The sequence below is a fragment of the Gekko japonicus genome, unplaced genomic scaffold (genome assembly GCF_001447785.1).
Source record: "Gekko japonicus isolate JY-2015 unplaced genomic scaffold, Gekko_japonicus_V1.1 scaffold1358, whole genome shotgun sequence".
In the NCBI taxonomy this organism is placed as follows: Eukaryota; Metazoa; Chordata; class Lepidosauria; order Squamata; family Gekkonidae; genus Gekko; species Gekko japonicus.
In genome coordinates this window covers 447478-459149 of record NW_015160880.1, presented here as the reverse complement: position 1 = coordinate 459149, position 11672 = coordinate 447478, and the positions used below count along the sequence as shown (strand labels likewise).

Below are 11672 nucleotides of genomic sequence, written 5' to 3'. Positions count from 1 at the left end.
ATATATATATGGTATCAGATTGATCTAATTTCTGTGCACTGAGGACAAGCAAGTCCTAGGTTACAAACTGAACTCTTCAATGCAAGAACAAGATGTATTTCTTCCTTTAGGAGGTGCTACTGTCAGAAGAAAATTAAAAGGTTTCAGTTTTGTTTTTGCATGTGGGTGGGTATTCTGTTTGTAATAATTGTTTGGATACACTATATTTTTAATATGCTAGTTGTGATAATTTCATGCCAACTAAACATTTCCATAGTCATATTTTATGTTCCTAAAGTAACAGAATGACTTTCAATCTAGAAAAGACAAAAGAAATGCTAATGTAGCATTTTTTCAATTTTCCCGAAAATTTCCATTTTTTTCTGGGGAAAAACGGGGTTTTTTCCGAGCTTCAAAATTTCTGGAAATTTTACATCTCTAGCCAGGGAGCATGTTTCCCGCGCCGGATCACGGTAAGTACTTGGGAACCCTAGCCCCTGGGTTAATCACTTGAAAATGCAACCTCACCTTCAACCTGAAGTGTTACTTACCTATCTAGGGTTTTGTTTTTTGTTTTTAAATCTTGCCCTTCCTCTACAGAGCCCAGGGCAAGATATACGGTTCTCCTCTCCCCATTTTCATCCCCACAACACTGTGAGGTAGGTTATGTTAAGAGAGGTCGGCTGCCCCAGGATCACCCAAGTTTTATGGAAGTATGTGGTAGATTTGAACCTGGATGTCTCAGATTATTTTGACCATTAATACCACATTGGACACACTACTTCTTCCTCCTCCTGTCCTGTTCTCCTTCACACAAAAACACGTTTCTTTTTTTACCTCATGTAAGCTTTTGCCCTCCGTGTGCCTGAGCAGAGCCTTCAGGGGGAGGGGTCATTTATTTCATAGAATCATAGAATAGTCCAGGGGTGGCCAAACTTTGGCTCGGGAGCCGCATGCGGCTCTTTAACACATATTGTGCGGCTCCCGGCAGGGTGGCTGGGGAAGCTAAATATCATTAGCAAACAAATATCATTGGACAAATAAATATCATTATCTATATCTGCTTTTACTGCTTTTGTTATTATTTTGGTAGTCTCATTTAATGTTAGTAAAAAGCAAATCTGCATATTTACCAGTAATATTTGTTCATGTCTTGCGGCTGTCAAACATCTGATGTTTTTTCTATGTGGCTCCTACGTCAAGCAAGTTTGGCCACCCCGATCTAGTCCAACCCCCTGTACAATGCAGGAAACTCACAAATACCTCCCCCTCCACACCCACAGTGACCGCTGTTCCATGCCTAGAAGATGACGAAAAACCTCCAGGATTGCTTCCTGACCCCAAAGTGGCAATCAGCATTTCCCAGGGCATGTAAAAAAAAGGCCACAAGAACTAAGCACTGATGCAATCCTTCCTGCCCTCCCTCTCACGATCTGCTTAAGTTCACAGAATCTGCATTGCTCTCAGATGGCCATCTAGCCTGTGTTTGAAAACCTTCAAAGGAGAGCCCACCACTTCCTGAGGAAGCCTGTTCCATTGAGGAACCACTCTGTCAAGAAGTTCTTCCTAATGTTTAGCCAAAAACTCTTCTGATTTAATTTCAACCCGTTGGTTCTGGTCCAACCTTCTGGGGCAACAGAAAACAACTCCATACCATCCTCAATATGACAGCCCTTCAAGTTCTTGAAGATGGTTATCATATTACCTCTCAGTCATCTCCTCTCCAGGCTAAACATACCCAGCTCCTTCAACCTTTCCTTATAGGACTTGGTCTCCAGACCCCTCACCATCTTCGTTGCTCTCCTCTGGACACGTTCCAGCTTGTCTATATCCTTCTTAAATTCTGGTGTCCAAAACTGAACACAATACTCTAGGTGAGGTCTAACCAGAGCAAAGTAAAGTGGTAGCATCGCATCTCATGATCTGGACACTATACTTCTGTTGATACAGCCCAAAATCACATTTGCCTTTTTAGCAACCACATCACACTGCTGACTCATGTTCGGTGTATGGTCTACTAAGACCCCTAAATCCTTTTTGCACATACTACTGCCAAGACAAGTCTCCCCCAACCTATAATTATGTATCTGATTTTTGCTACCTAAATGCAGAACTTTACATTTATCCCCACTGAAATTCATTAAATTTGTTTTAGCCCAGTTTTCCAGCCTGTCAAGATCATCCCGTATCCTGACTCTGGTTTCTACTGTATTTGCTACCCCTCCCAATTTAGTATCATCTGCAAATTTAATAAGCATTCCCTCTATCCCTTCATTCAAATCATTGATAAAGATGTTGAACAAAACAGGTCCCAGGACAGATCCTTGAGGCACTCCACTTGTCACTCCTCTCCAAGATGATGAGGAACCATTCATAAGCACTCTTTGTGTGCGATCTGTCAACCAGTTACAGATAGACCTAACAGTAATAGGATCCAAACCACATTTTTCCAATTTGTCAACAAGTATATTATGTGGAACCTTATCAAAAGCCTTACTAAAATCAAGATAAACCATGTCTACAGCATTCCCCTGATCCAGCAAGATAGTAACTTTCTCAAAAAAAGAGATAAGGTTAGTCTGACATGACTTGTTCTTGAGAAACCCAATTACAGCTGTCCTTTCTAAATGCTCAAGGACTCTGATTTTTGTTCTAAAACGTTTCTAGGTATAGATGTCAAGCTGATGGTTCAGTAGTTACCCGAATCCTCCTTTTTCCCCTTCTTGAAGATGAGGACAACATTTGCCCACCTTTAATCTTCTGGCACCTCACCTGTTCTCCAAGAATTCTCAAAAATAATGCTCAGAAATTACAACCGTGAGTTCTTTTAGTACCCTTGGATGCAGCTCATCTAGCCCTGAAGACTTTGTTTCATTTAAAGAAACTAGGTGTTTATGTACTACACTAGGTGTTTATGTACTAGTGTATTTGTGTATTTATTTATTCGATTTATAATCCACCCTTCCCCATAAATGGGCTCAGTGAGAAGGAAAGCATTTCCAAAAATACACGGTGATTTAAAATTGAATTAAAATTAACATAAACTTGACAATTCAGTTAACCATTACATGTGACAATTTCAGATGGCACCAGCAAGCACACAATTCAGTATCCTTTCCCGATGGGGGAGAAGGAAGGAAGGAAGGAAGGAGCCAGGTTAGCGAAAAAACCATTGCTGTCCTCGTCTGGCTAGACCTCTTTATAAGATGGCTGCTACCCTCAACCCTCTTTTTCTGAATACAAGCCTCCCGTGTGCGGCTACTTGCTTTCCTTTATCTACCTAGGCCGCCTCCCTCACATAAGTTTCAGAAGCTACCGTCTACAGCAGCTTTCGCAACTTTTATGGCACTGTGGGAGTCAGGAGGTGCTGTGCCAGGCAGAAATTCTCTCTTGGAGGCAATTCCTATGCGGCAGTGATCCTGTGTCTTATGCTAGCTGCATCGAAGGACACATTATGCATCTTGGAGCACAGAGCTGCACACGTCGCATTCTCCTATCTTTTTAATATCTTCTCTTTTAAAAAATAAAAATGGCTCTTTTGGGTCTAAATGGGTCTTTTAAAAAATTCATTCCTCTCAGAAGAGAGGCACACTCTTGAGGAAAGGGAAAGGCACCCTGGCTATGCTCGTGGCATTTTAGGAAGATGGTTTTTAATTTACATTATCAGGAAAAAGATAAACCAGAAGTCAATCAGCAATAACCAAAGGGAAATATTAAAAATTATAAAAATATTTCAGCTAGACCAATCCACTAGTAATTGTGATTCTCAGGTCCAGAATGTAAAAGTGTTCCCAGCTTTAAAAAAAGGATAATTTTCCCACTCTCCCACCTCTCAACAGGATCACTTTGGTTAATTTTGACAGTGTATTTGTCACACTTTCTATTTGTTACACTTTCTAAGCCATGCCATAACCCTTAAGTATTTAGCACACCTCCAATGATGACCAATGACCCCAACTATGACCTTTGCTGTTTTCAAGCAACCTAAAATCATACTTCCATGGAATGTGGAAACATAATTCCCTAAAAAAAAACCAAAAACACAACCTTTGATACTTTTAATATCTTCCCTTTATAAAACAGAAAGGTGAATCTATGGAACAAGAAGGAAAAGGGAAGATGGTTCCATGTAAAAAGGTAAAGCAATCTGCATGGGCCGTGGTTCTTTTTTAAAATAACTTCATTGGTTTCAGGGGAAGCACACTCATGAAGAATAGGAAAGGGGCTATGAATATGAGTGGAAATGGGTATTTTTTTTTAAAAAAAGTTATTCCTCTCAGAGAAAGGCAGAATCATGAGGTATTCTGCCTAGAATGCCAGAATTGGGGGAGGGGACACGTGGCCATGCTAGAGGCAAAAGCAACCAACCAACCAACCAAGCTAGAATATTTAGGCTTTACCTCAGCTCCCCAAGCTACATCTGCTGATCGACCTCCCCTTGCAACCTACCTGGTCCTCAGCTCCCGCCCGTCTTCCAGCGATCCACCCTGCAGGGCTAAGGCTTGGGTCATGCGCTCTAAACGCATTGTGCGAGGTGTAGAGGGAGCTGGGGGCTCGCACAGTGCTAGGGCCTTCTCCTCAGACCCTCGCCCCTCTTCCTTGACAACATGGTTCTGCTGAGGAAGACAGAAGGATACAGAGAGGCTTTACCAGGGGATGCTCACAGCCCTGGAATCACCTCAGGCTTGAGGGGGCTGAGGTATGAAAGCTGTGTAGAAACTTGCAGCCCAGAGACAGACCCATTGTACTTAAAAACAACTTAGTTCAATGCCTTGTCCCTAAAATGGGACCCTGCACATGCTATTGCTCCCACACAACATCAGATTAAACCCCTGCACTACAGATTATCATGTGCCACAGTCAGATTAGAGTGAAAAGGGGGTCTCATGTCAGAAATATCTGGACAACGCCAGAAACAGTTTGGCTCAAACAAGCAAGACAAGCCACATACTGTGGAAAGGACACCCCATGGAAGAATAATAGCACAAGCCTTGCTGAGTCAGACTGAGGGTCAAATAGTTTCGCATGACATACAAATGCAGAAACCCTGAAGTAATCCTGGCTTGTTTCCTAGCAGTGCCCTCAAGCATTTCCCAGCTACAAAGAAAGCTGGCCAGAGTAAAGGTGATGAAACCAGCAAACTCAGATTTCAGTAATAATTAATTATAATTATCATATGGCATTATGTGTAGTATAGCCAGGAGATCATAAGATTGCCTGGCAGCCAAGAGTTCTAGCGCTTTTAGCATTATGCACCACTCGGTGGTGAGCTAGGCTTGTTTTTTTAGGCAAGAGACATTTCAGAGGTGGTTTGCCATTGCCAGCCTCTGTGTCACAGCCCTGGTATTCCTTGGAGGTCGCCCCTTCAAGTACTAGCCACAGCCGACCCTGCTTAGCTTCCGAGATCTGACGAGATCGGGCTAGCCTGGGCTATCCGAGTCAGGATTTCAGATTTCAGTGATCATATGCAACCCACACGCTGGTTTCACAGACTAACCACAGTTAAAATAAACCATGATTTTGCATTAAGTCTGAACTGTACAGGGCCCCAGATTCAAACCCTGCCATCTACAGTTAAATGATTTCCGGAGGACTGCTGGGGAGGACCACTGTCAGTGTCAAGCTGCACAGGAAATGGTCTGATCCAGTATAAAGCAATTTCGAGTTGAAAAGTTCTGAGAACGAAACTTTCAAGGCACCCCATAGGATGCATAAAAACTTGCCTTATACCACTGGTCTACCAAGGTCAGCATTGTCAATTCTGACAGCTGCTTTCCAAGGATTCGGGTTGAGGTCTTACACTTCACCTAATATCTGGTCCTTTTAACTGGAGACGCTGGGGGTTGAGCCTGGGACCTTCTGCATGCAAAGCAGATGCTCCACTACTGAGATGCAGCATCTCTTCAGAGCGAGGGCACTACCGGGGGAATTGCCTAAGGTCCAGGTTCGCTGCTCATCTCCATTCACAACATACCATTTTCTCTCCATCGCGAGCAGGACTGTGGGGGGCCAGGCGGGGAGTAGAATGGCCACTGCTGGGAGGAGAGGGGCTGGCCAGAGTGGAGCTGGTGACCGAGGGGGGAATGGAAGCACCCGAGCGGTATCGGCCCAAGGAACCGTCCAAGCTGGCACTGGTCACCCGGCTTTCGATCTCCTCTGCCCGTTGTTCTGTGGATTCCTTTTCTTCCTGGATCAATCTTACAGAAAGTTCGGGGGGGGGGGGGGGGGAGAGAAAAAGGTGTGAGCAATTATAGAATAATCAGAGACGTGCATTTCCTGTGCGCTAGGGGGTTTGCAGGGATGGTTCAGGAGATGGTTGAAGGCCACCCAGAGGCAACGCAATACAGCCAGCCAGGCTGAAAACTGTTGCTGCCAGGCCAGATGCGATGTGTTATGACTGGGCGCTTCGGAGGAAGGCTCCAACCCAGTCCCAGAAGGCTTTACCAGCTAAAGTGAGCAGTGGGGATAAGGGAGAACAGAAAGACACACCCAGCTGAAGCGGTGCAAGCTCTCCACTAAGCCCCAGCGAGGGCAGACCAGCAGAGCTTAACGGGGAGTATGAAAACTGAGGCATTCGCTCCCCTGAACGCCCCATGTCCTTTGCCTCCCACAGAAAGTCGGCCTGAAGGGAACGCCACACGAGACAAAACCGTGAAGTCCTCCTTTCCCCCCTTTACGTCAGAGAGTCACTGCCCAAATCAAAATAGACTCTTTCCTTGGAGGATATAAATTTGCTTGCTGACAAGAGACTGACCAGTGATGAGGCCAATCCCCTCACCCAATGCGAAACCAAGTGACTTATGTGTATTGACCAAGGGCTGGGGCTATATCCTCTGAGGCCACTCCATCACTCTGTAAGGTCCTGACAGAGAGGGATTCAAAAACAGTGTGGATAGTGTGTGTGCAAAAGGCGTGGGGGGAAGTCTCGAAGCGTTGGAATGTTTCCAGGAAAACAGGACAAAGGAGACTGGGCAGGAATACAGAGTGGTGGATCCTGGCACACATGCCTGTGGCAGAAAGGTTGCTCTAGGTCTGGTCAAAGGAATAGCAATCTGTGTGAAAAAGACACTAAGACTAGTTCAATAATGACCAAAGTATTAATACAAATACAACCATAGAAGCACAATATTAAAGTAGAAAAATTCCTCTTGAGAGCCAGTTTGGTGTAGTGGTTAAGTGCATGGACTCTAATCTGGGAGAACCAGGTTTCATTCCCCACTCCTCCACTTGCACCTGGCTGGATGACCTTGGGCAAGCCATAGTTCTGATAAGAGCTGTTCTTGGAAAAGAGCAGTTTCTGCCAGAGCTCTCTCATCCCCACCCACCTCACAGGGTGTCTGTTGTGGGGAGGGGAAGAGAAAGGAGTTTGTAAGCCACTCTGATACACCTTTGGGTAGTGAAGGCCGGGGTATAAATCCAATCTCTTCTTCTCTTCTTCTTCTTGAGGTGAAGATGCATGAAGAATAATATAAACGAACAATCCGGATATGAAGAACTCAGTTTCGAAGAACTTCCTCAGTAACTGATAAACAATATATCTTCAAATATGTTATATGCACTCTTGTGAGGCTCAAGGCTTTACATCACACTTCTGAAATTTTTCTACTTTAATATTGTGCTTCTGTGGTTGTATTTGTATTAATACTTTGGTCATTATTGAACTAGTCTTAGTGTCTTTTTCACACAGATTGCTATTCCCTTGTATACCCTGGGGTCATTTCCTGCAGGAGCACACAGGAGCGGAGCTCCGTCAGTAAAGAGCCCAGGGGGTGGGCACATGCAACAAGCCCCACCCCCTGCTCCCAGCAGCCCTCAGTCAGAGCAAGAAGCAGCCAGGTAAGCTGCAGAGCTCCCCCTGGCCCCCTGGTCCAAAACAGTCCAGTGGCACCTTTAAGACCAAGTTTTATTCAGGTACAAGCTCTCCTTCCTCTGTGAGGACAGATCTGCACGCCCCCCCCCCAATAGCTAGCAATCCAAAACAGTCCAGTGGAGCCTGAGCGGTGGGTGTTGCCTTCTGACACGCTTCCGGTGATGTCAGGGGGCGTGGCATATGCAAATAAGTTACGCTAATGAGCTCCAGCACCTCTTTTTCTACGAAATGACCCCTGTGTATACCTACACTGTGTGTTCCTCTTTGGTTGCTGCTAGGTCTGGTCAGAAAAACTCACTTGATCTCCTTGTTGATGGCCTCCAGCTGCTCCTGTAGCATAATGGCCAGGGTCTGCACATCAGCCTGCCCACTGGGGGACAGCAGGTCAGCTGAGCTGAACAGGGGGTCTCGCTCATCTTCATCCGAACCGTCCAACCCGCCCTCAAAAGGGCCTCCAGCTGCCTGCTGGGCCCTTTCCCACTCCTGAGTGGGTATCACCTGTCGGGAGGCGCAGGGGAAAGAGAACAGAGTGAGGCCCAGCTGCCCAGCTGCCCACCAGCGTGCGGTGGGAACAGGTCGTTTATCACAGAGGCAAGAGAAACCCCTCTCGTGTGACTTACTAAAAGGTGACAGTGAGAGGCTTATAGCAAAGCCTATGACCGCTGAAGCCAAGGCCACTTCCCTCCCCTGCCCCTGTCTCGGACTCCCAGCATTCCTTTGCTGTGAGGGTAGCTCATTCCCCCAAAAAAGTGACGTCAAGAGGGACACTCACCAAGAGGATGTCCAACAGGAATGGGGGAGGAAAAAAGAGAGAAGAAATCATGTTGTGGGGGAAAAGAGTGAGAAAAGGTAAGGGACACAACCACCAAAGCATTCCGTCCACCACACCACAACCCTTCCTGACCCTCAGATGTGATCTCCCAGGTTTTCAGCCCGTTCTGCCGAGTGAACCCATCACCCTCTGGAATCTGCCTCTATGTCCGTCAGGGACTGCCTGTGTTGGAGGAGGAAGATGAGGGGCTGGGGAAGATCCTGACAATGGGTTAGATTTAACCAGCTTTTCTGCTGGTGAAAAGAGAGGAAGGGGGTCTCCTTTGACCACCATGTGCATGTGGTAAGAGGGCAATTTAGGTAAGACTGATCTGGATCCAACCCAATGTTTGACTTATCACTAGACATTCCTGACCCATTCAATGCTCTTTCAGCACCACAGCCATTCCCCTCTCCTTTTTTTAAACTCTCTGCTTGGCTTTCTTTTGACTGGCTTCAACAGTCTCCCCCACCTTCTGCTTGTCATTCCTATCCAACAAACACTGACAACCCCAAATACACAATCAGGCTAGCTATGTATACCCCCTCACTCCACCAGTGTCCCCTTGTACTCAACCCACTGCCCTTAACCCCGCCCTGCTACTTCCTGTGAAACCCTGTACCTTCCCCTGATCCATGGCGTCACTTACGCTTTCCAATACCCACCTTCCCTCTCCCGCTACACTTGTTCTCTCCCAGTTTCATAACCAAGCCCTGCCTATCTGCATCCACAAGCTCACTGGGTCTGACATTTGTTAGTAAAAATAAATTGTGAACTATTTAAGTACACTAATGCTAAATTGCCCAGTTGCCTATACTTCTTCATTTTTGTTGCACGGTTTGATAGAGAGGTCTAAATGTGTGGGGTTTTTTGGCTTGCCACATCCTAGAGAAGGAAGCTGGAGTACCCTAGGGCGCTTCCACACTAGAATCCTTTGGCGTCCCCGCATGCTATATTGCCCATAATCCATTGCACTTGGTTTTGTTCCTATGACTTACCAATGCAAAGTTGTTCCCTTTAAACCCCACCCCATCTGCAATTTCCTTCCCAACAATCACTACCAAAGAGTTAGAAAAAGGCAAAGTAATACAGGTGGGCACTCTGGCATATTTCCCCACAACAGTTTTCAAATCTTTTCAAGATGCGTGCATAAGCAATTGTGTGCATTCAAGCCTACAACAGACATGATTAATTGGCAGCTGCTGGAGTGGGTGGGTTGGGAAGGCTTTTAATTTAGATCTTTTTTAACCCTTTCAGCATTTTTCAAGATGTGCACACAAATAATTGTGTGCTTTCAAGTCTGCCACGGAAATGTCTAATTGTCAGTGGAGGATCCCACCTCCTTTTTTGCCTCCCCCCCATCGTAAATGTCCAGATGATCCAAAATCTCCTGGTCCTTCTACGTGGGTTCACAACTGCTGTTGATACTCCTGTTTTCTGCACTATCATAAGCACCACCAAAATTAAGAAGGGCATGATAAACTAAAGCAAAATAGCTCATGGGTGATGTGCACATGTATTGGAAAGCACAGACAATGTTATCTTTTTTTAGAAGTATAATAATAAAGTAGCACAACCTGCAAGGGATGGTGCTTTTGGATAGGAAATGGGGAAGGGAACAGAGAAAGCTGGAGATTCGGGGCTGAACCTCCAGCCAAGTCACTCAAGGGCCTCTCCTGCAAGCAGCTTCGTCCCCATCACCAGTGGCACAGATAATGACGAACATCATTATCTGAGGTCCGAGCCAAGCTTGGTGTCAACCTACTTGGCAGTGGTGTGGGCCCAAGAGATCACGGGTGCACCTTGCTTGGGGGAGAGAAAATTCCCTGAGCCTGCCCTGCACAGCTCTCTCATTTACCATGTCATACACACACACCCATGCACACACCTACCAAGTGAAACAAGGGTGCAAAACTGGCCTACACCTAAAATGACAGCAGTACAATCACGAGGGAAGCTTTTGAAGTTGGTTGACCAAAAAAAGATCCCAAAAATGGAAGCTATGGAAATGATTTTAGAGAAATATACCGAGTGGATCCTCAGCAATACATGAATGGTATGTAGTGCGTCTACTTGAAGGAGAAAAACAGGTTGCTTACCTGTAACTGATGATCTTCGAGTGGTCATCTGTGCGGTCACATCTATGGGATCTAGTGCGCTTGCGCTGATCTGATCGGTGTTGTACAAAGCTCACAACGGGATTTTCACGCCTCCACCCTGAGCCTGCGCGGGAACCCCAACTGGACATGCCCAGGGGGGTGGAGCGCAGACATCCTGCCAGTTCCTTCTGACCGCTATCAACCAAAGCTGTGTAAGGAAAATGACTGAGGATGACAGCAGTGGGGAAGGATGGGCGGGCGGTGTGACTGCACAGATGACCACTCGAAGATCATCAGTTACAGGTAAGCAACCTGTTTATCTTCTTCGTGGTCTCTGTGCATCACACCTATGGGAGATTGAAAAGCAGTGGCTCACCTGGAGGTGGGCGCTGTCAGGCTCAGTGCTCTGCAGAGGACAAGACCAGACGACCCAGATCAACCTTATTCTGAGCACGAACGTCTAGTGCGTAATGTTTAATGAACGTGGTTGGCGTGGACCACGTGGCCGCTCGACAGATAGAGGACAGCGATGCGCCCTTCATGAAAGCTGTGGAGGTTGCCATCGACCTGGTAGAAAGCGCCGTCAAGCGTGCAAGGAGGGGACACTTAGCTAACAGGTAGCATAACCTAATCGTCCGAACGATCCACTTTGACAAGCGCTGAGCTGAGATCCTTGACCCCAGTGAGGCGTTGGAGTATGAGAGGAACAGAGTATTATCTCTCCTAGTAGACTGAGTCCAATTCAGGTAGAAGAGGAGTGCCCTCTTGACAGCGAGAGTGTGAAGAAGGCGTTGTTCTTCCCTGCCAGGGCAAGGGAAGAAGTCAGGCAGGAAGATTTTGGAGTTCAAATGAAATTCCGACACTATCTTCGGTAGAAAGGAGATGTCCGGCAACAGACGTACCCCATGTGACA

At 46.2% G+C, this 11672-nt stretch overlaps 1 protein-coding gene across 4 annotated transcripts in view; it reads right to left on the bottom strand.

Annotated features, from left to right (window-relative positions):
- Nucleotides 1-11672, bottom strand: part of PPFIA3 (protein tyrosine phosphatase, receptor type, f polypeptide (PTPRF), interacting protein (liprin), alpha 3) — a 92224-nt gene that overhangs the window by 26215 nt on the left and 54337 nt on the right. For 3 of the 4 annotated variants that reach the window (XM_015423142.1, XM_015423151.1, XM_015423159.1), the window contains exons 15-17: nucleotides 8148-8347; nucleotides 5954-6176; nucleotides 4429-4595 (exon numbers count right to left, since the gene is read on the bottom strand). In XM_015423142.1, the coding sequence (XP_015278628.1) occupies nucleotides 4429-4595; nucleotides 5954-6176; nucleotides 8148-8347 (590 nt within the window). The remainder of the gene's footprint in view (nucleotides 1-4428; nucleotides 4596-5953; nucleotides 6177-8147; nucleotides 8348-11672) is intronic. The other variant, XM_015423166.1, reaches the window with a different exon arrangement.